Source organism: Phyllostomus discolor, chromosome 8 (genome assembly GCF_004126475.2).
Source record: "Phyllostomus discolor isolate MPI-MPIP mPhyDis1 chromosome 8, mPhyDis1.pri.v3, whole genome shotgun sequence".
NCBI classification, from domain to species: domain Eukaryota; kingdom Metazoa; phylum Chordata; class Mammalia; order Chiroptera; family Phyllostomidae; genus Phyllostomus; species Phyllostomus discolor.
This window is the reverse complement of record NC_040910.2, coordinates 96,347,558-96,367,870: the sequence shown is the minus strand read 5'-3', so window position 1 is coordinate 96,367,870 and position 20,313 is coordinate 96,347,558. Positions and strand designations below refer to the sequence as shown.

Sequence of the window (20,313 nt, the reverse complement as noted above, 5' to 3'; positions counted from 1 at the left end):
TCCTCAAATTACCTGCCCTTTGCTTCAGCCCCTGTAGGACGCGGGGCTCTGCCGAAGGAGCTGCGAAGACCGCTCCCGCCGTCCTGGCACCGCCTGGGCAGAAAGGCCAGGACGCTGGGGGTCGGACTCATCCCCAGCTGTGTTCATTTTGCCAAGAAAGCTTGAGGCTAATTGGGAACAGAAGGGATGCGCAGGGGATGAAGGCGGGGGACAAGAGACAGGGAGGGCCTCACCAAGGTAGACAAGTGACAAATATTTGCTTGTAGCAAAACAAGAGTCAAAACAGGAGAGCCTCCTAATGAGAGCTTTGGGCATTTGTGCCTCCAGCGCTCGGGGGCCAGCGGCGCGGGCTGCTGTGATTAGTTGCCTTGCTTCTTGGCATATGACCAATCCCTCTTTTCAATATCAATTTTCATAAGCACGGAACAATAACACATCATTATAAACCCTCTGGGATTGGTGGGTGGGTGGCGGTAGGGTTTTTTCTCCTTCTCTCCGATAAATCCATCTTTCCAGTGCAGGTACATTTTTCCCATTGTAAATGGAGAATGGCAGGGGACGGACTGTGTCTCGGAAACTTGCTGTATCGTTAATCTGTTATTAGGCAAAAGTCTTCACACGAGGCCGGGTGCTCAGAGGGCTCATTGTGAGCTCGGGATGGAATTAGGCATCATGAATAAAAACCGCTGTCAACATGCATTGGTTTCAAAACATTAGAGCATATGGTATGTGATTATCTGTATTGTCAAGTGCAATAAAGTGAATTTGGATATAATAAAGAATGTAATATTTTAGAAATTTGGTAATAAACTAAGGAAGGGATGACAGCTGAGGTTCTGCAAGGCCCCAGACGCAAATAAATTGAAGTTACGGGTCTCCGCAGCCCAGTGGCAGGACGGTCACAACACAGCTGGCTGGACGCTGTGAGTTTCAGGTCCGGTGGAAGCCGCTCTGTGGCCTGCTAGCCTTCTCGGGAGAACTGGGCCTGGAGCTAGGTGGCAGGAGGGGGTCTTGGCTCCTGGTGGAGATCCAGACTGGGCCTTCTCACCTGGACTGGAGGTGGGCCCGTGGTGCGTCCATGCCTGGGGGAGTAATGCACGGCTCAGCTCCTCTGCAGCTCTCTCCACCCCGTGTGGTCTGTGGGGAAGGCGATGCTCAAAGCACAAGAGCCTTGTGCTTCCTGTGTCTGGGGCCCGCCTTCCACGGCGTCAAGTTTCCCCATCAGCACAGCCAGTCCGAGTGAGAAAACCCGGTCTCCGGGGTTTTCTCAGCCCCAGCGTCCTCGGTGCCTGGTGAGAGCCAGGAACCCTGCGAGGCCTCTCGTGCATCATCTTGTCGAAACACTCTGCAGTCCTAGAACACTGTTGCCCCGTGTCATGGATGAGAAAACAGATCAGGAAACAGAGATGCAGAGAGCCATCCCACAGCTGATCAGTCGTGGAACTGGGGATTTCGTTGTAGCCCACGTCTGACTCCAGACCCCGGACGCTTTCCATTCTCAGCCCACAAATGATGACCCACACGTCCGAAGGAAGGCCTCGCCAGAGGAAAGCTTGAAAGAATGCTCCAGAAAAAAAAAAGCAACAACGTGATTTCTCTCCTTTCCCCTCAGCCTGGCACAGGCTGGATCTGCATTTATATTTTTTTCTTTTCTCTTCCCTTTGATTTTTGTATCCTGACTCCAGCTAGATGAACTCGGTCGTCACTGCCCTAGCAGTTTGCCTTGGCCCCGCCCTTATCTCCCTCTGGGAGCTCCTGCCCCAGCTGGTGTCTGGTGATGAAGGCCGAGGCAGACCCGTCGGCTTTCCCTGACCGCTTTCATACTTCTGACCCGGGCATCACCTTGACCCCTGACCTCTGACCCCCAGCTTCCAGGAAACCCCAGGCATAGCCTTGCCTGCCCCCTGGCTCCACCCCAGTCTGCTGAGGCTCCTCAGTCCAGGCGTCCAGTGCTGGTCTCCCAAGCAGCCCAGCCGGGCAGACCGTGCCATTGTGAGGCGTGAAGAATTGGGACTAGCACCATCGGGCCAGGCTACAGCAGTTCGGACGGCTGGGGAAAGAGAAGACATTTAGTCCATTTCATGCCTGGGTGCCTCTGTAATTCCCAGACAGGGTGGGCAGAGATTTGAGTGGACCCCTCTGGCCTAGGGGTCGTGTGACCCGGTTTCCATTGCAGACAACAGCAAGGTGTGTTCAGATTCACTTCCAAGGTGCTTGGCTTTGGTGCCTCGGGACAGACCCTGCTGGAGCCCATCCCACGACAGCCAACATTGATTGCTATCGAAATCATTTTCAAGTCTCAGCCGGCAGCCCCCTTCTTCCAAGCAATATTAGGTACAAAATCCTTATTTAAAAACCACAGTCTTCGGCAGGGATGGTATCAGGAGCGTGCATTATCTCACTTAATCCTCATGCCAGCCCTGTGAGGTCTGCATCCTCATTCCTGCTTTACAGGTGCAGGCAGGGGGTCAGGGAGGTTAATGGCTTGGCCCGCATCACACAGCCACTGATGCAGCGCAGCCAGGGGTTCAACCACATCCTCCAGCTGGACCACTCAAGCCTTCCTGGCGGTCTGCAGAGCCCCCTGCTCTGGCTTCCAAGAGCTGCTCTTTCTCTTCCTCCCACCCAAACCCTGCTACATCTGCCCTTTTAAACAGGGCGCTCTGAGGGACATCAGATCTGAGAATAATTGCCTCTGGGCAAAGCTTACTTTGAGTCCCTGTCTCTTGAGTTTCTCCTCCTAGACATGCGCATGGAACCTGTGAGGGGCGAGGGTCACGTGCCCCTGCTGCACGTACCCGGGCTGCCCGCCGACCACCACCCCACCCGCTGAAGGGCTGGTGAAAACGAACCGAACGCTCCTAATGATCTGTGAATGTATTAATCCTGCTTTTCTGTTAATTAACAACACGATAAAACTGGCATTTCCTAAGTCGTCACTTAACACATGTTTTAGCAATTATGTACTTAGTGGTTTGGATTCAGAATGCTAATAGAATAAAATTTTAATGAATAGACGATGCTATGAAAAATGTATCGAGAAGAGTTGGGGCATCGCTGCCATTAACACGTAGGGGACAGCGTTCTCAGTTTGAAGAGTGGACCTGCCCCGTCCCCCCTGAAAAAATGCCATGTAATCAGTGTGTGCCCTGAACTGGGAGGGTCCAGGAATCCTGGAAGTGGCTGGCGGGTGACTCCCAGGAGCCTCCCACCCTGGCCTCCGGCTTTTAGTGTCTCTGTGACTAAGGGCTGACTTCAGAGCCTGAGGTCAGGACATCCGGCCACACCCACTTCCAGAGCAGGAATCAAACTTTTTAATTGTGCAGGGGGGAAAAAAAATACCCCCCCATATGTTATCTAATCTTCAATTTCTGCACATGTACATTCTGCTGATATATCATGTTTATTATAAAACCTACATAAACAGGAATACAATTGGGTGGGATACATTTAAAATAAGCCATGTTTAGAATTTTATTTGTTAATAATTAAAATAATACTTTTAGTGAGAGCAATGCGATTGGATAGGCTTCTTTAAAAACAGTGTCGGTTTAACCCTTTGGGATCCAGCTCTAAAGTTTGGGTTCCAAGTCTAGCTTACACCGGTACTCGGTTTGAGGGCCTGTCCTGGCTGAAAACGCGCCTCCCTGTGCTGACTGAGTCGGGACACCGATTTTCCAGCCCCATTCTCCAGTTATGCAAAGGGTGTTGTTGAAATTCAGCCTGCGAATTTCCATGGTCCCTGATGTTAATCAGTTTTTCATGCAAATTAATCAAGTGTTGCATTTTCATACTTTTAACAAATGGGCTCAAAATCCACCGAAATGTTCATTTTTTAAAAAACTGGGTTTTATAGTTCTGTTTCGAAGTTTTAAGAGCGTGCAGACAGGAGAGCTTTTACAGATAACCCATTTATATCGTTATAAACAACAAAAATCACATAACGATAGAAATGTTTTTGAAACATTTGTTTTCCAAGTGCCTTCTCTTACAGCACGATGTTAAGTGGGTTCCCCCTCTCACCCGCTTTGACTGCCAGTCGGGACCCCCCCCCCCCATCTTGTGACCACACCCTGTTTGGGAGGCGTGCTGTGGCCAGAGGTGCCTGGCGAGGAGGGAGTGGTCAGCCTGCCTGCCGGTCCCTGGTAGTGGTGTGTGCCTTTGCATCAGGAGCATTGCAGCCTCGATTTCCTTTGCAGTGCCCATTCTGGGGGGCGGGGGCTCCTTTCATTAAAACCCGATCACATACTCCGTGCATTGATGTACTGGTCCCACCTAACCCACACTAGGTTCTAGCTGTGCCTGCAGCAGGTGAATGAAGGGGTGCTCTCTGCCCACACCCCCCCCCATCATCATATCATTAACTTTTTTACTTTGGGGGGGTCCCTAAAATACCGCCTTGGTCACATGTGTGTCTGACATTCAGTCACGCAAGGGCAGTGGGACCATTCATTCCATATCTTAAATACTAGTGAAGCTGAGATTATTGTAGGTGAACAGTAAAAAATCAGACATTATATATTTTTCCCTTTTCCCAATGTTTCTTAATCCTAACTGTACACCTGAATCACCTGGGGAGGTTTTGAAACGTACAGATAGATGCTGGCATGCTACCACAGACCTAACTCAATTCTGAGGGCAGAGCACAGGCACCAGCATCTTAAAAATTTTGTTCTAAGTGACTCTGATATAAGAATCACTGTTGAGAATCCATGATTCGGACCAGTGCTTCTTAATTTTAATTTACATAAAAATTACCTAGGGACTTTGTTAAAAATGCAGGTTCAGGTCCAGGAGGTCCCAAGCAGAGCCTGAAACGCTGCATTTCCAGTCAGTTCCAGGTGGTGCCGAAGCCCCTGGTTGGTGGAACTGCCTGAGTAGCAAGTCCATGGACTGTTCTGCCCCCAGCCCCTGTTCCTCTGTCCTCTCCCTCCCGAGGACATCCTCTGGGGAGTCCAGGGGCTAGCTCTCCACTGAGCTGCCGCCCCCGCCAGGCTGCCTAGGCTGCTGGTCGCAGCTTCTCGGAGAGATCTGGCTTCCAGATGTTAAGCCCAGATCTTTTAACGGCCCTGAAGAATAAAATAAAACGAGTCACCACCCCCACCCGCCCCTCCATGGTGCGTGTGTAAGTGTGTGTTTCTCCTGTGGAGGCACTGCGATGGGTGGCCATCTACCCCCCGACTCCAGGCAGGCTGGCTGGAGCCACGGAGATGCCAGCCGAAGCGGCCCCTCCGCAGGGAGCGCGGAAGGGGTGGCAGGCGTGGCGGGCATCCAGCCAGGGCTCTGTCAAGTGGGACTATTCTGAAACCATACCTCATCATAAAAGTCATATAATTTGTGGCAGTGCTGAAAGCCTGCTCCCAGCCGTGGTTTTTTTTGATGGAGTTCTGGAACCTTATCTGAGGCCAGTAACCGCTCCCCAAGAACTCGTTAGAAGGAAGGCAGGTGGGCGTCTAGGGAAGGCTGCTGGTGGGGTCGTGGTTTTCGGAGGAGTCCTCTCCATTCTGGGGCGAGTGGGCCCAGGGCTGCCTCCCACCACCCCCCCTCAGGGAGCAGTTTTTCTTGTCCGTGTCCTCCCCACCTGCCCCTGGTGGCTTCCCTCTGTCTCCTTCACATCCCCTCTTCAGAGGGCGCTGGCGAAGCCCCTCAAGAACAGGGGCCCATGGCTTGTCTGTCAGCAGCCAGACTGCAGGTTCCCGGCCTTGGACCGAGCGTCCACCGTCAGGGGGAGAGCCAGCGCAGGAGTTCTGTTTTTACCCAAAGGGAAGCCCCACAGAGTGTTTTTAAGTCACAAGGCTGCCTGGGGGTTTACCGTGTGACTCCCTGAGTCTCGTTCTCGCCGGGACAGCTGGAAAAGCACTGTGAGCATCTCTGTGACACCTGTCAATCAGTTTTAGTAAGTGAGGTGCGAGGCAGAAGGCAAAGGTAAGCGTGTGTGGACCTAGAGGCTGGGGAAGGGCAGGAGCCATAAAAAGTCTCGCTTGATTGGTGGGAGAGGGTCGCTAACCCCGCCTCACAAGTGTTGCCAAGCAATCCCTGCCTGGCGAGGTGGATGTTGTTATTCCTGCCCCACAAAGGAGGATAATGAAGGTCTGAGTGGCGTAGTAACTTGCTCAGAACCACACAGCCAGGCACTGCTGCCTCCAGGTAGATCGAAACTGGCTCTTACCTTCCAGGATGCTCACTTCCAGGGTGGGGCTGGAGGGTGGGCGTCAAAAAAGGTGACAGACCTGATGCCCCCTCTTTGGGGGAGAGCCTAGGGGTGACCAACCCAAATACCCAGCTCCACAGAGCACAGCTTCCAGCCGGTACCATGTCTCCCCGGAGCTCGGAAAGCCCCAGGACTTAGAAGCCTCGAAGGACAGGCTCCTGTGCTCCCGCCGCTGGAGCCCCGGAAGCCGCCCCAGGCTCTGTGGTTTCCAGAGCCGCCGCGGAGGCCGTGCGTCCTCGTGCCCTTGCCCCAGCTGCGCGCACGACCTCAGCCTCCTCCGCCCCGCTGGGCGCGCGCTGCAGCCCTGGCACCTTCTGCCGGGGTCCTGATCCGAGCCAGTTGTCTAGCGATTTAATTTGGAGAATTTACCACCGCGTCCCAGAGTTTATATTGGCACTTAACAGCAGTAATATGTGTCTCTCTCGCCAAGAATGGGCTATTTTCCCGACCAAGATGGAACACTATACACAAAAAATAGGTTTGTGAACTAATCTGCTGCCCTGACAAGTGCCATTCACAGAATCACTGCTGTGGAGCGGGCTCGGAATGAAATGAGGTTGGGGCTGTCTGGCCCGGATCACAGGTGCTTTTTCCCCGCCGGGTAACGAGAGTCTGGGATGAGACACAGACGCCCTTCCCCTGCAGCCACAGGCACTTTCCAATCACACTATCAGTGCTCCTGGCAGAGTTCGCTCTGAGAAAAATAGCCGGCGATGGTTGGAGGTCTCTCTCTCCCCCCACCCAACCAACTCGCTCTCTCTTCCTTTCTCTCCTCCCTCTCTTCCTTGCTGGGTGGTTTTTGTGGAACCCTCGCCCCATTGTAGAGCTCTCTGTACACTCATCTAATTTCACAGACTCAGGAGGTGCCTCCCATCAGAGAGAAGCAGCTCCTGCCTCCTGAGTAACTGTTTGGAATTCTAAACTAAAACTGAGTTGCTTTTGCATAAACAGGTAAACCATGACTATCCCTGGGAGCAGAAGCAAAATCAGCCATTGACACTTTAGTATGAACTGGTCTCTGATCCTTCCCTGAGCCTGAGAGAGAGATGCATCCGTCATCTTGGCCCCCGGCCTCCCCCTGCCTTGGGTGCAGGTGGCCTGTGGGGCCGAGAAGTGGTAGCAGAGACTTCTTAAAGCAGCTTGTCTCCTCCTTCATGTGAAAGGGGGGACTAGAGATTCTCTTTTCTAGTGGAGTGTCCTGGACTGTTGACCAGATAATCTCTACTCTGCTCATCCTGAACTGGGACATAAAGAGCAGAGTCAGACTTGGGTGGACATTAGAATCACCAGAGAGCCGGTTCAAGTGCAGATTCCTGGGTGACAGCCACAGAGCCCACTCAGGAGGCGGGCAGAGCCCAGCGACCTGTCAACAAGCCCTGCCCCCACCGCGGACTGTGAAGGGCCACTCGGGAAAACGCTGGTTTGGGAGCACACTTAACCACCACCCCCGCCCTGCACCCCCCACCCCAACTTGGTTCATGGTTGAATCTCCATAAATGGCCCTGAGGTTAATGAAACGCTTGCTGGTTCACGGTTGGCGTCTGACTTTTAGAAGGTTGGTGCTTGCATTTCAAGGTCAGGTGGTGTTGGCTAGAGCCTCCTTGGGCTGAAAAAGGAAAGAAACGCACCTTTCCAGTTGAGAAATTGGCTCCCCTCTGGCAAATGCCGCCAACGTAGCTTAATGTTAATTTAGGGAATTCAGCCTTGTGCAGTTCCTCCGCGCTAGATTGGAAAGCTGATAGTGTCATTTCTGTTATCTGATTCCCCACGCACCTGAGATTGCGCCCCTCCCCGCCCCCGGCTGCCCCCAGCCCCCAAAGGTGGCTGGAGAGGCGCAGGTGTGAGCTGGCCGGCCGTCACTCTCCCCTCCTGATTAAGTGGCGCGTGGGGATAAAGGAGACCCGCACCGCTTCGCACGGATCTGTGCCTCGCTGGCCCCAGCCACTTGTAATTCCCACAGCCCCAGCCAGCTCTGCAAGGCAGAAAGAAATATGACCAGGCAAGTTGAGAAAATAAATTAAACTAAGTGTCAACTTTTCTTGTTTCTCTCCTCATTATTAAGAGATGGAATGGGGCTCGTTTATCAAGCAGGAGGAGAAATTAATTGACACGGCTTTAATATCATGATGTCTGGCGTGTCTGGTCACATTCCTTCATTTTTTGGAAAGGCATTTTATTATAGTTTACAGCAACCAGCTGCCAAACTGCTGGTGTAAACAAGGAAGCAGGTGCATGAGTGATGCCACCGCGGAAGGGCTTACCGCGCCACCCTGAAGGGGACATGGTGGGGAGGAAAGGCCAGGCAGAAAGAGGCCCCGAAAGAGGCAGCTCGTGGGCTCAGAGTGAGGAGGGAAGAAAGGGGGTGGGGAGGAGAGAGGGGTGCTACCAGGGGGAACCGTCTGCAGATCCCTGGGATCCATCACCGGCGTGTCCGCTGGGCCCGGGCGAGGGTGGCCTGCCTCTGGTGGCCTCCCGGCCGGCGTGCCTTTGTTCTGACCAGCCCCTGGGCTGAGTGTGGTGTGCATCATGGGTCAGCGTGCCTGCCCTGTTCTGTGTTCTTAATAAGGCCAAGGAAGCGAGTGCTTCTCTGTTTATCCCTCCAGCACGGCTGACTCATTAGAGAGCCAGTTTGCTGCAAGAGCGTCGTGCCTGGCGCTAACCCAGCCCTGTCTCAGGCACGTCTGCGGTGGGGGTCTGCAGGTGTCCAGGGGAGTCACTCGCCCTGTGGCCGTCCTGGGTGAGACTGGCCCAGGAAGTGCTCTGGCTGGTTTTCTGTATAAAAGTCATCTTTGCTGTGTGCCTCTGAAACCTCCACTCCCCTCGGCTGCCTGCGTATTGAAGGGCTCCCATACATCAGGCGGCAGGGAAGCAGCTTTCGACTGGAGCAGACACCTCTGCTGGGTTGTTAGGATGAGGGGCTCTTCCCCGTTTTGAGAGGGTTCTTGCAGGGAAATGTGACCGGGCAGGGTCCTGGAGCCGGGCTGTGGGACGGGTTAGAACCTGGGCGATGCAGGATTTAGAAGTAGCACACTTCTCGGGAAGAGAGTGGACCGGGGAGGAAAGGACCTGGGCTCCCACGCGGGCCTCAGTTCTTCACCTGGGAAGTGGGACCAGTCATTTCTACTGCACGGGGGCGGGGGGAGGGGATGTGAAGACCCAGTTCAAGAAGGGCTGCTGCACGGGTGTAGATGAGCTTTCTCTTTCCACAGAGATTGCTAGAGTGGGACCTGATAATAAGGAACCATCTTTGGGACACCAGACATCAGAAATGACTTAAGGAGTCCCACCCTCAGCTTGGTGGGAAATGAGAGTCCCAGCTGCCCAAGTCCATATTACCATGTGGGCACGAAGCAGACATGAGGGGACTGTCAGCCCGCCGCCGGCCCCGAGTCCCACGTCTGCAAATGCCCAGGGAGCTGCTGGCACTCTGGTCAGACTGGGTCTCACTGACGCACGGGCGGTGTGTGCCGAGCACCCCAGGGTGGCAGTCCGTAATCGAGGCACGTCGGTCCTTTGGGAAAGGCAGCTAGTTGTTTTTTTTTTTTTCTTGGAACTGATCAAACTTCTGAGTTACATTTTTAGGACAAAGTCAGGGCAGGCAAGGCTCCCCAGCCCACTTTGCATCCGCACATGCTCCTCTCTGCCCTTCCTGTCGGAGGGACCCGCAGGGCGGGGTCTGAGACCTTCTCCCTCCAGCGTGCCAGGAACTCCCTTCCAGGCAGATGAAACTGGTTTGCCCAACCTGCTGTGGGCTACAGAGGTGGCCCAGTGACACTCTGAGCTGGGGACGGGGGCAGCCCTGGGAGAAATGTCTGTGACAGATGCACAGCTGAGTTGGGGTGGGGGTTGACCCTGAGGAAGCTCCCAGACCCCCGTGGCCCAGGTTCTCGCCCGCTCTGAGCCACTGGGGCCACCACGTCCACCTTTGAACACGTGCTGACCCAAGAAAGGTTCTGACGGCCTTCCCTGGCTTTGTGTCCACGGGCCACCACGGACAAGCCATTTAACTGTGCTGGGCGGTTACACAAAATGATGAGGGCAGAGCCTGCCCCACCTCTCACAGCGCCGCCTCGGGCACCTCGGGGTATGTTTGACGTGTGAGAAACATTCTGAAGCCAAGCCCAAGTCTCTCCCGTGTGTCCTGGAAGCAACCCACATCCCTCGACACTGAGTCACCGGCAGGAGAAGGAGGTAGCGTGAGTTACACACACACTTGCACCCACACACCCGAAGTTCTTAACAGGATGCACTCAGAGTGAACTCGGCACTCTGGGCCTCGTTGCCCCCTCACTTTTCCCCCATTAACCAAGTGTTCCAACTCACGCCTTCCACTGAAGGTGCATCAGGCACTCCGTGATTGCCTTTCCGTGTTCCCTGACCTATATGGTGAGAGAAGAAAATTATTTTTGAGGCTGGGAAGAGGCTGTCCCCCTCTTTCCCTCCCTGACCTAAAAAAGAATTCTTTGTAAATTAACTGTCAGGGTTGTTCCTCGGTTAACTGCGTTTGGAGCTGGCCATGTTAATTTCGAGGTATCTCGTTTTCAGATTTCTCTTCTCTCTTCTGTGCGTGTCTTCATAGCTTTGCTTTATTCAGATGAATATTCAGTTTGTTCCTTTGAGTGAAAGAGGGGAAAGGGTTTCACTGTGAAATGCTCCTCTCTCAAGCAGAGCCTACTGTTAGTTTCCAATAATAGCTTCATTCAGGAGAATGCTGCAGACTTGCCTTTGTAAATGCTCCCTATCAGCGGCTACCCTATTTCTGTCCGAGTCTAAATCCCTGTTTGTGTAGGGGTAACCTTCCCACTTTCTTTGTCCCGGTTTTGCTGACTCCTGCAGCCCTTTCAGAAGCACTGGGTCCCGTTAAGGTGGGGACTTGAGGAGCGACCGGGCAGGTGCCATTTTGCTGATGACAGGTGAGAGGGTCTGTCTGGCTGGACTAGCCTGTTGTCCCCCGGCTGTCGGTCCCTGGGGCTCCCCTCTTGTCCTGCATGGCAGCTTGAGTGACTGGAGAAGAGTTTGGTAGCTCCAGGATGGCACCCCCTTTTAGGGCCGAGGGAGATGAGAAGCTGAGCGTGGGGTGCGGATGTTCACAGGGGTCCCCCAAAGGGCCCAGGGGGGTGTGACCTCTCAGAGATGCACTGTGGACCCCGGACCTTGCCTTGCCAGGGACCAGAGCAGGTTTGGGACCCCCCACGCACCATCTGCTCGGTTCTGCCTGCGTCTTCTAGAGGCCCAGAGAGGCGGAGGCACTCTCCAGGGGCACACAGCTTGCTCTGCGGCCCTGCCTCGTCTGAGTGGGGAGAACCGTGCTTTCCCTTACCTGGCTGCTGTGCTCGGTCTGACAGGCTCCTGGCTAGAGGGCCCCATTTCAGGCTCTCTACAGGGCTCTCTTCTGTCGAAATGGCAGGAAAATAACCAGCCCTTCCTGCCCTTTGTCTGGAAGGCTCAGCCTTCCTGAGTCCCCTGTAGAATCCGTACGCCCAGCAGATTGTTCCAGAGGCCCCTGCGCCTGGAGAACGCCGTGCCGAGTGAACTGAGGCGGGCACAGGAGGACACGCGCCGTACGACTGCACTCACACGAGGCTCCTGGAATAGTCACATTCACAGAAACGGGACCGGCGGGGGGAGGGGGGGCGGGGAGTTACTGCTCAGTGCAGGGGTCCCCACCCCGCTCCCCCACTGCATTCCCCCCTGAGCCCACCTCCTGTCTCCCGCCCCCCTCCCCAGTCTGAGCTCTGCCTCCTGGCCCCTGGCCCCCACCTCCCGTCCGTGGAAAAATGGTCTTTCATGAGACCAGTCCCTGGTGCCAAAATGTTGGGGACCGCTGTTTTCGTGGGTGCAGAGTTTCGGGGTGGGATAGTGAAAAGCTCTGGAAATGGGGCATGGCGGTGACTGTACCTCATCGCACTGAACTGCACGCTTACAGCGGTTAAACCAGTAAAGCGTGTTATATATGTTTCACCCAATAAAAAATTTCAAAACAAGACTTTGACACCAAAAAAGACTTTTTCCCACCCATTCCCCTACCCCTCCCCAGTTTCCGACCTCCTTGTTTTGCCCTTCACACCTCAGTTTAATTTATTTGGGGGCTTGTTCGCCACTGAGTTCCTATTTCATTGTAAATGATAATGCACCCGCGAGATAAGAATGATTATACGTTAAGGAATAACATTTGTCGTTAATTAAGTGTTTCTTTGCTTTCTCCAAATGGAATAAATAAATATTTTAGACATAATCAAGTTTGCTTTCTCTATTTGGGCCAAACAGGCAGGGATGTTAAAACGATATAGATCTTTAAAATACTGCAAATGAGTCTTGACATCGCTGAATTGTTATGCAGCTGAGGTACCTGGGCTTGAAATCCAGCGTCTCTCCTTTGATCAGGAAAATCATTTTTCTGATACTCGGATTTTGAGTCCTGGGGGTTAGGGGAGGGGTCAGAAGGGAGAACATCGGAGTCAGAATTTGCACTGATGCAAATTCTGCCCCTGCCCCTCCCAGCGCCCAGTCTGCATTTCAATTCCTGTCCCCCGGCTCTGGCACACCCCTCCTCCTGTCTCCAAGGGGCGGCACAGCGCACGGGAAGTGGGACAACGGGAGTCCGGGATGGTGTTGGGCCCGGAGTTCAGAGAGTGATTGATCCACACAGTGGACCGGGAGGGCGTGGGTCACGTCAGGAAAGCAGCTTCCACAGCAGTGAACTCAACCCATGACCTACCCAGGATCAAGTTCACATGCTCAGCTGCAAGCTGGCCCTAAAGCAGGCTGTGCTCCGGCTCACATGCAGGGCACTGACCTCCCTGACGGGCACCGACGTCACGCTCTTTCCTGAGATGGCACAGACGGGCCTGGTTTCTTCATTCACATTCTCCTGCCTTCTACCCAAACCTAGAAAGCCTCCTGGCTTGCGGAGGTTGCATGCAACCTGCCTGGTGGTGGTGGGGGCAGGGGTGGGGGCGGGGGGACTCAGCCACAGCCGGGAGCCGTGCTGCATTGGTCCCCGGAGCCGCCTTAAGGATGTACCACAAACCCGGTGGTTAAAACAGCGGAAACGTGTCCTCTCAGTTTCGGAGACCCGAAGTCTGCAACCAAGGCTCGGCGGGGCCGCACTGCCTCCCAAGGTCCTGGAGGACAGTCTCTCCCTCTGCCCCTCCAGTCTGTGCCCCCTTTCTCTTAGAGGAGCACCTGTCATTGGATTTAGGGCCCACCCTAATCCTTAAGACCCTTAATTATATTCACAAGAAAACGTTTTCCCAAATAAAACCCGTTCACAGCGGCGGTGTTCCAGCCATGGCACCCATCCTAATCTGCAGTGAGGCTCCCCGAGAGCCGGTGTGTTCTGGCTGCGCACGGAGTCACATGCTGCCTGGGTTCCGGTCCATGCTGCAGAGGTGACCTGCAGAGAAAGACGAGACCCAGAGCGACCAACCGCAGACTAGACAGAAGCGAGGCTGGTGAGGGAGTGTGAGGTGTGCACAGGGGAGACGGTCTCCCTCAGTGGGAACCTCCAACCTGTGCCTTTCAGGGAGGAAACTGCTTAGGAGGGACATTGTCTTGTTGAGCTCTGCATCCTCCTTGCCCAGATGGGAGCTGATACACGGAGAAGGATGGTCCAGATCAGTCTTGGAGGGCGGGGGTGGGAAGCAGGGGCGCAGGGGAATGAGCAAGATGCTCGGACCCCAGGGGAGCAGGACCGGCAGGTCAGCCGGCACCACTCAGCGCTGCAGGGTGTTCGCGGCCAGTACCTCCTGCCACAGCGAGGGAGTGAGGGCCCAGCCCCGCCCCCTCCTCAAAGCCAGTGTGGCAGGTTCCCGCACGCTCGGCTGTGCCACCTGTCCACCCCTGAGGACTGTGGAGGGGACCTGCATCTCAGTCCCTTCTGGAGGAGCCTCTGGGTCCTGAGCTCTTGGACGGTGGGCAGGAAGGAGGGGACTAACCAAAACGATGCAGGCCACCTGTGTGCTGCAGGGGTCCCTGCCTGGCCAAGGGTTTAAATGGGGGGCCGGCACAGCAGAGCCCGAAGGGAAATGACTGGGGCTGCCTCTGGGCGTGGCTCTCGTCCAACTCTGCCCACAGCGAATGGGACGGAGGGCTAGAACGGGGGAGACGTTCCAGCAGAGGGCACCCAGGGGACCTGCAGCTCTCCGCAGAGGACCGGTGCGAGAGGGGCTGTGTACACCTGGGCGAAGGTCTTTCGTCGGGTCGCGTTTCTAACAGATCATTGTGTCTGAGGACCCAGCTTCTCCCGGATGCCGCTGGCAGGAAGGTGCCAGCCTTGAACCCTGGCAGCAAAGGCTTGTGTCCCCTTAAGGTGTGGCGGACCCTCAGCCTTCTGTGTCTGTAATGGGCAGGACTGTCCACACAGTCCCGGGACTGGGAACACTGGCCAGGTATTCGGCGCTGCTGACAAATTGTGCATCATAGTAGAGATGATGTTTGCCATTTGTGGGGTGGTCCTGGCCCTCTGTGCTTCTGAGAGCAGGGAATGGCCTATTTCATCCGCTTCCCTGGGAACCTCTAGACCCAGCAGGAGCTCGGGTGGGGAAGCTGCATGTGTCAGCTGCCTGCTCTCAGCTGTTCCTTAGGAGGTGGTGGTGGTAGCAAAGCGACTGAGAGGTCCTCTCTCCACCTTGGGTTTCTGGGACCCAAAATAGACACAGCTCGGAAAGGAAGCATCTGCATTCATAGTCATTGACAGGAAACACCAATTATTACAATACAAAAACCTCCATTCTGGTTCTCGGCCAGCAGTTGGTGTGTGTCCGGGTCCGAGTTCGGCCAGATCCGTGTCTCTGGGGAGGAGAGTGTCTTAGGCTGCGTGCGCTGCTTCTACAACGTGCTGCAGAGGTGGAGGCCTGTCCGCAGCAGACTGCTCACGGTGCTGGAGGCTGGGAGCACGAGGCCAGGGCGCCGGCATGGATGGTCAGGAGTTTGGCGAAGGCTCGCTTCCTGGTTCCAGATAGCCATCTCTCACTGCATCCTCCCTGCTGTGTCTTTTCTCAGGGCCGTAACCCGTTCTCGAGGGCTCCCAAAGGCCCACCTCTCCATACCATTACCTCGGGGGTTATGATTTCAATATATGAATCGGGGGTGGGGAGGCTCAAACATCCAGCCCATAGCAGGGATCCGTGCAGATCCTGACTTGGGCTGTGACTCAAGGTGTGGGACCCAGTGTCCAGTCTTGTTACCGTAATTTGTAGGCACAGGACTCCAGGCTCAGGGAGGGGAAGGAGCTTCCCGGAGTGGCACATGAGTTGGAAGCAAAGTCAGAGCTGGAGACCCAGGCTCCTGCCTCCCCTTCAGGGTCTGTCTGTGCTCGCTGCCTGCGCTCCCAAGTGGTGTCGGCACCGACCTCGCAGCCGCGCCCCATCCTGCTGGGGTGCCCTCATGCCCATGGGCCTGTGCGTTGCATCAGTGCCGACCAAACAGGGTCCCAGATGGGGCTGCGCGCGGGAGACCCTGTCGGGGGCAGGAAGAGAAGAAAGCGAGGGGCAGGAGGGTAGCAAGAGGAGCTCAGGATGCTGAGCGGTGGCTGCCTGCCAAATTCTGCAGTGCAGCTTTGTCTAGCAGAGGCCGTCTCCAGCCGAGTAGATACAGTGGGTAGATGGCAGGCTGACGGCAGGCATCAAACGGTCTTAAACTGCCCCAAATCTGTAGCGCCTTTGAAGCAGCAGTAGAAAAGGGATGCCTGTGCAGAACAGAGGCCCGAAACTTTTAATAGTTTCTTCCAGGCCTCAGGATGTCCTGATGAGGTATTAGAGGAAGTAATTCAGGAAGAGACGGACAAATAACCGCCTCCGTCTGGAGGCTGACCGGAGGGCTGCCATTCCAGTGTGGAGTGGCCCCGCAGTGATCCCCGCCGCTCGGGGCCGCGCACCTGCCGCCGCCGCCACGCAGCTCTGACCCTCGTAAATGACACACAAGAACACTTCTTGTTTGCCTGGGGGCAGGTGTACAGCACGCAGCACCCGCCGCGTGCGGGTGAAATCATTAACTTTTCCTCACTGTTGCAAGGGTGCGCCACACAAATGAGAAATCATTGCCTCGACCTGGGGGTCCTTCCCAGGGACCTGGTCCCCCACCCCAGGCCGGGAGCCTGCGGCCGTGCAGGACAGCACAGAAAAACCGCGTGGGCCAGCCAGAACCAAACTCACCCTCCCTCTCTGTTCTTGTCTTTGTTTTTCCTCTTCCTTTAGGGTTTGGCTTTGTCACTTTTGAGAATGAAGACGTCGTGGAGAAAGTCTGTGAGATTCACTTCCATGAAATCAATAATAAAATGGTAAGTTTGCAGGGGTTGTGCTGAAATGCGATGCCTGCCTCCCGCCGCCCACACGCCCAGCCCTGCGGACTGCTTCAGCCCCGGTCGCCGTGCCGCAGGGTGGGCAGGGCGGGCACGGGCCAGACTCTCGGGGGTCAGCCCTGTGGACCGCAGGAGCAAAGGGCCAAATAGTGAGTGTCTTCAGTCTGGCAGGCCAGACAGCTAGCCGTGGAATTCTTATGTGTGACGAAATACGAGTTTTCACCACTTAAAAATGTAGAAGCTGTTCTCGACTCTTGGCTGTACAACAGCTGGCAGGGAGGCAGACGCGGGCGGCAGGTTGTAGTGCACCAGCCCCTGGCCTAGGGTGTGCCTTTCCTGTTTAGCTTGTCATTGTCGGGGGTGGGGAGGCGGGTATCCTAGGTGTGAAGGTTACCACTCAATTTCCTCTCTCTTGAGGCCCTGCTGGGCAATTAACATCATCCCCCCGCTCTGATTGACTGGACAGTTTTTATCTTCTTGATCAACTGCTTCTGTCCCTCCCTTTCACCCTCTAAAGCTCCTTTTCCTGGGGGGCACCCTCAGCAAGGAGGGAAAGATTGGATCATGGGAAGTTCGAGGAGCCAGGTAAGGCCACCCAGGAAAATGGCCACCAGAGGGCGCCATACCATGTATGGAGTGTACACACTGGCTTGCTTTCCTCTCCAACTCCTGCCTCGGAATTGAGTAGGAGGGCGAGAAACCCCTTCCTTGTTGGTTGGAGAAAAATGGGAGCTCAGCAGGTGTTTCTGCAGCCACCAGCAGGTCCTTCAGGGCCAAAACATTTTGGTGGGCCAGCAGAACCTCCAACCCCAAGACCAGAAGCAGGGTGTATTTGTGTTTCAACCGCAGCTGTAACTTTGATATTTTCTTCCTTTAGTCACAGCGCTCCTTGCTTCTGAAACACACATTTAGATATTCATCGTATCTTGGTTTTATATGTGTTCCCTGACTTTAAATTCAATAATAGAGCTTTTAGTGTGGATAAGATCAAAGCAATCTGCTTAGCATGTGGTGCTACAGGCCTGATTCAATATTTGACTTGCTAATTTTTTCCCCGGGCACTAAAATAATATTGTTGGTATTGTTCCTAGCCATCATGCGCATCTGAAATGAAAACCCTGTTTCTTTGCACACTTGGGTTAGAGGCACCAGCTCAGGCGTTAAAATGGCACAAGGGAGCTGGGCTCTCTCCGCCCCTCCCAAGCCGGTGCCTTCCAGTCGGGGCTCCGCTCTTTCAGGAGGTTCCTGCTTGCTATTCCTAAAACTTGAGCAACAGGGGGCTTGAAAGGGAGCCTGCCTCCGGGAACCAGGCGCCACGCTCGGCCCACGAGGGGCGCTGGGCTGGACGCCACTGATGGCCACCTGGGCAGCTGGGGGCAGAAGGCCAACCGAGGGCACTGGGAGACACCCTCCCCATCCTGCTGGGACTCAACGGCTCATCGGGAATTCCCGCCATAGACTGGCAAGAGACCACTCATGCGCTGCCTGGAATGCCTGTGTCTGGCCTCTCACCGTTGACTGGCTTTGAAAGGAACCTGAGACACAAGTGGGAAACGGCTTTGTTCTTCTCATTGCTCCGGGGGTGGGGGAAGCTGGGGCCTGGGGGATACGCCCCAGGGCCACGCAGGTAGTGAAGGACTGTGGGTGTTGAGCTCCCGGGCCATCAGGTGGCCTAGACAGACAGTTGTTTGAGCTTGGGGGTGGGAGGGTGGACCCCCAGCTGGCATGGGGCACTCAGAAGGTAGAGTTTTAGCCTGAAGGCAGAGAGGTTTGTAGCTCCCCAGTCATGTCACAGGTGCTCCTTCTGTTCCACCCGGGGCGGAGGGGGAGGGGTCTGACTGTGGCTGGTGCAGGTAACTATGCTCACAGCATCAGGGGGTCTCCGTTTTCTTTTGAGTCGGCTCTGGCACTTGTTCTTTAAGAGCATAAGCAAAAATGGAAGGAGGCGAGAGGAAGGGGTGGGGTGGGGTGCTTGGGACCACAGACAAGCTTTGGAGGAGGCCCTGCAGGTGCCCAGCCCGGCCCACCGGCCCTCTGAGCTCTAAGCGAGAATCTGGAGCTGCTGGGAGAGGGCATCGGTAGGTCGCCTCCCTGATCTCCAGTCTGCCAGGGCCTGTGATGACTGCCTCGAGGGGTCGCTGGGCCTGGGGGAGACACCAGGAGCGAGGGCGGGACAAAGGCGGAGCACCCTGCCTGTGCAGGGTCGCCTCGGAAAGACCTCTCCAGTGAACTCCCCCTCCTCAGAAGGGCGTTGGGAGAGGAGCCTGAATCCTGAATCGCTGAGGCTTCCGTGATACTGGTTTCTACTTCTAAGGCCCAAAGGAAAGGAGATGAACTTAAAACTGTGCGACGGACAGAATTCCAATGAAAGATCAGAAGGACTCTCAGAGCTCGGAGACGGCCAAGCAGAGACGGCCGCGCAGAAGCCCGGCGGTGGCTGCAAGGTCCGGGCAGACTTCCCCCGCTGTGCTGCGCCGCATTGTGAGCCTGTAGGGACCTCTCTCCCGGCGCCCTGGGCGGTCTCCCGGTGAACCCCGCAGAAGCAGAAGTGTGCCACCCCCATTGTCTCCCTGTCACAGAACAGAAGGGGCTCACGGCCGAGGACTCACAAGCACAGGACTGGAGTCCAGGTTTCGGATTAGCCCAGCGCTCCTGTTCCGGACACTCAGTAGGTCCTGTATGCGTGACTGCAGAAGGAAGAAGACTTGGAATAGGGACTGAGTGACCGCCGGGCACCTCATCGTTTTCAGAGCCATTTCCTATCTGATTGGGTTGGCGCGTCTCCTGGGCATTCCAAAAAATGAAGGCCCTTCTCTGCCATCCCGGAGAGTCAGCAGCGGGCCTGAGTGCTGCTCCGGAAGCTGGGAGCACAGGAACTCTGTCTCCCTCACCGTATGAGCTCTGCCTGGAGGAGGTCACCTCCAGGGTGGTGGCAGGGGATGGCCCAGAAGACCCCACATGGCGCCCTCCCGCACAGAGGGCCTGGAGTAGCTCATGTGTTTGAGTGCTGACTACATGCCCTGCTGAGCGCTTGCTTTACACACCTCTTCTGATTGGATTACCACACCCACTGTGGTGTAGGCACTAATCATTATCCTCATTGAACTGATGAGCAAGGCGAGGCAGAGAGAGAAGTTCCACAACTTGCCCAGGGCCACAGGGTCAGTGGTGGCAGCACCAGATTTCAGGCCCCGAAAGCTGACGTCCAGAGCGCACATTTGTGACCAGCCGTCTATTCCCCTCCTCCGGCCGGGAGGGACTTTAAAGGTCATCTGGCTGGTCTGTATCCTTCCTCGGCCACGGACCATCCGCTCAGCCACGTCGTGGCCCATGTGGTTTCATGTTCTCCTTAGAGAAGGCAAAGGGGATGGGCCCACTCAGGGCCCGATTCCCCACAGGGGAGGAGAGCCGAGCTGGAGTGTAAGTGGCCCCTGTCGTCCACAGCAGGTCTCCAGACCAGGGAGTGTGAGGGGCCTGGGACACGGGCAGCACCGTCGCAGCTCAGGGCCCAACCACAGGGGCGGGGGCTCGGCCCCTCCCTCTGTCCCCGCACAGGTCAGAGGGAAGCACAGACGCGGCCCCTCCTCCGCAAACACCGACCGTGCTCGCGCAGAGCCCCGGGCGGCCCTCCGGAGAGGGGCGCCTTGGGCCACTCTGCAAGCCCAGGCGCGGGCGCAGCTAATAACGCCTCCCGCCGCGTGCCCTGATTGAAGCAGCCTCCAAGCAGCAGGGACGCTTGCTTGATTAGTGCCAGCAGCCTCCTGGCGAGCCAGCGAGCGGTCCAGGCAGCCACGGAGAGGGA

General features: G+C 55.7%; 1 protein-coding gene across 9 annotated transcripts in view; it reads left to right on the top strand.

Annotated features, from left to right (window-relative positions):
• MSI2 (musashi RNA binding protein 2) overlaps positions 1-20,313 on the top strand; it is a 372,306-nt gene that overhangs the window by 281,766 nt on the left and 70,227 nt on the right. For all 9 annotated transcript variants that reach the window (XM_028520391.2, XM_036033697.1, XM_036033695.1 and 6 more), the window contains one exon: positions 16,408-16,490. In XM_028520391.2, coding sequence (XP_028376192.1) covers positions 16,408-16,490 — 83 coding nt within the window. The remainder of the gene's footprint in view (positions 1-16,407; positions 16,491-20,313) is intronic.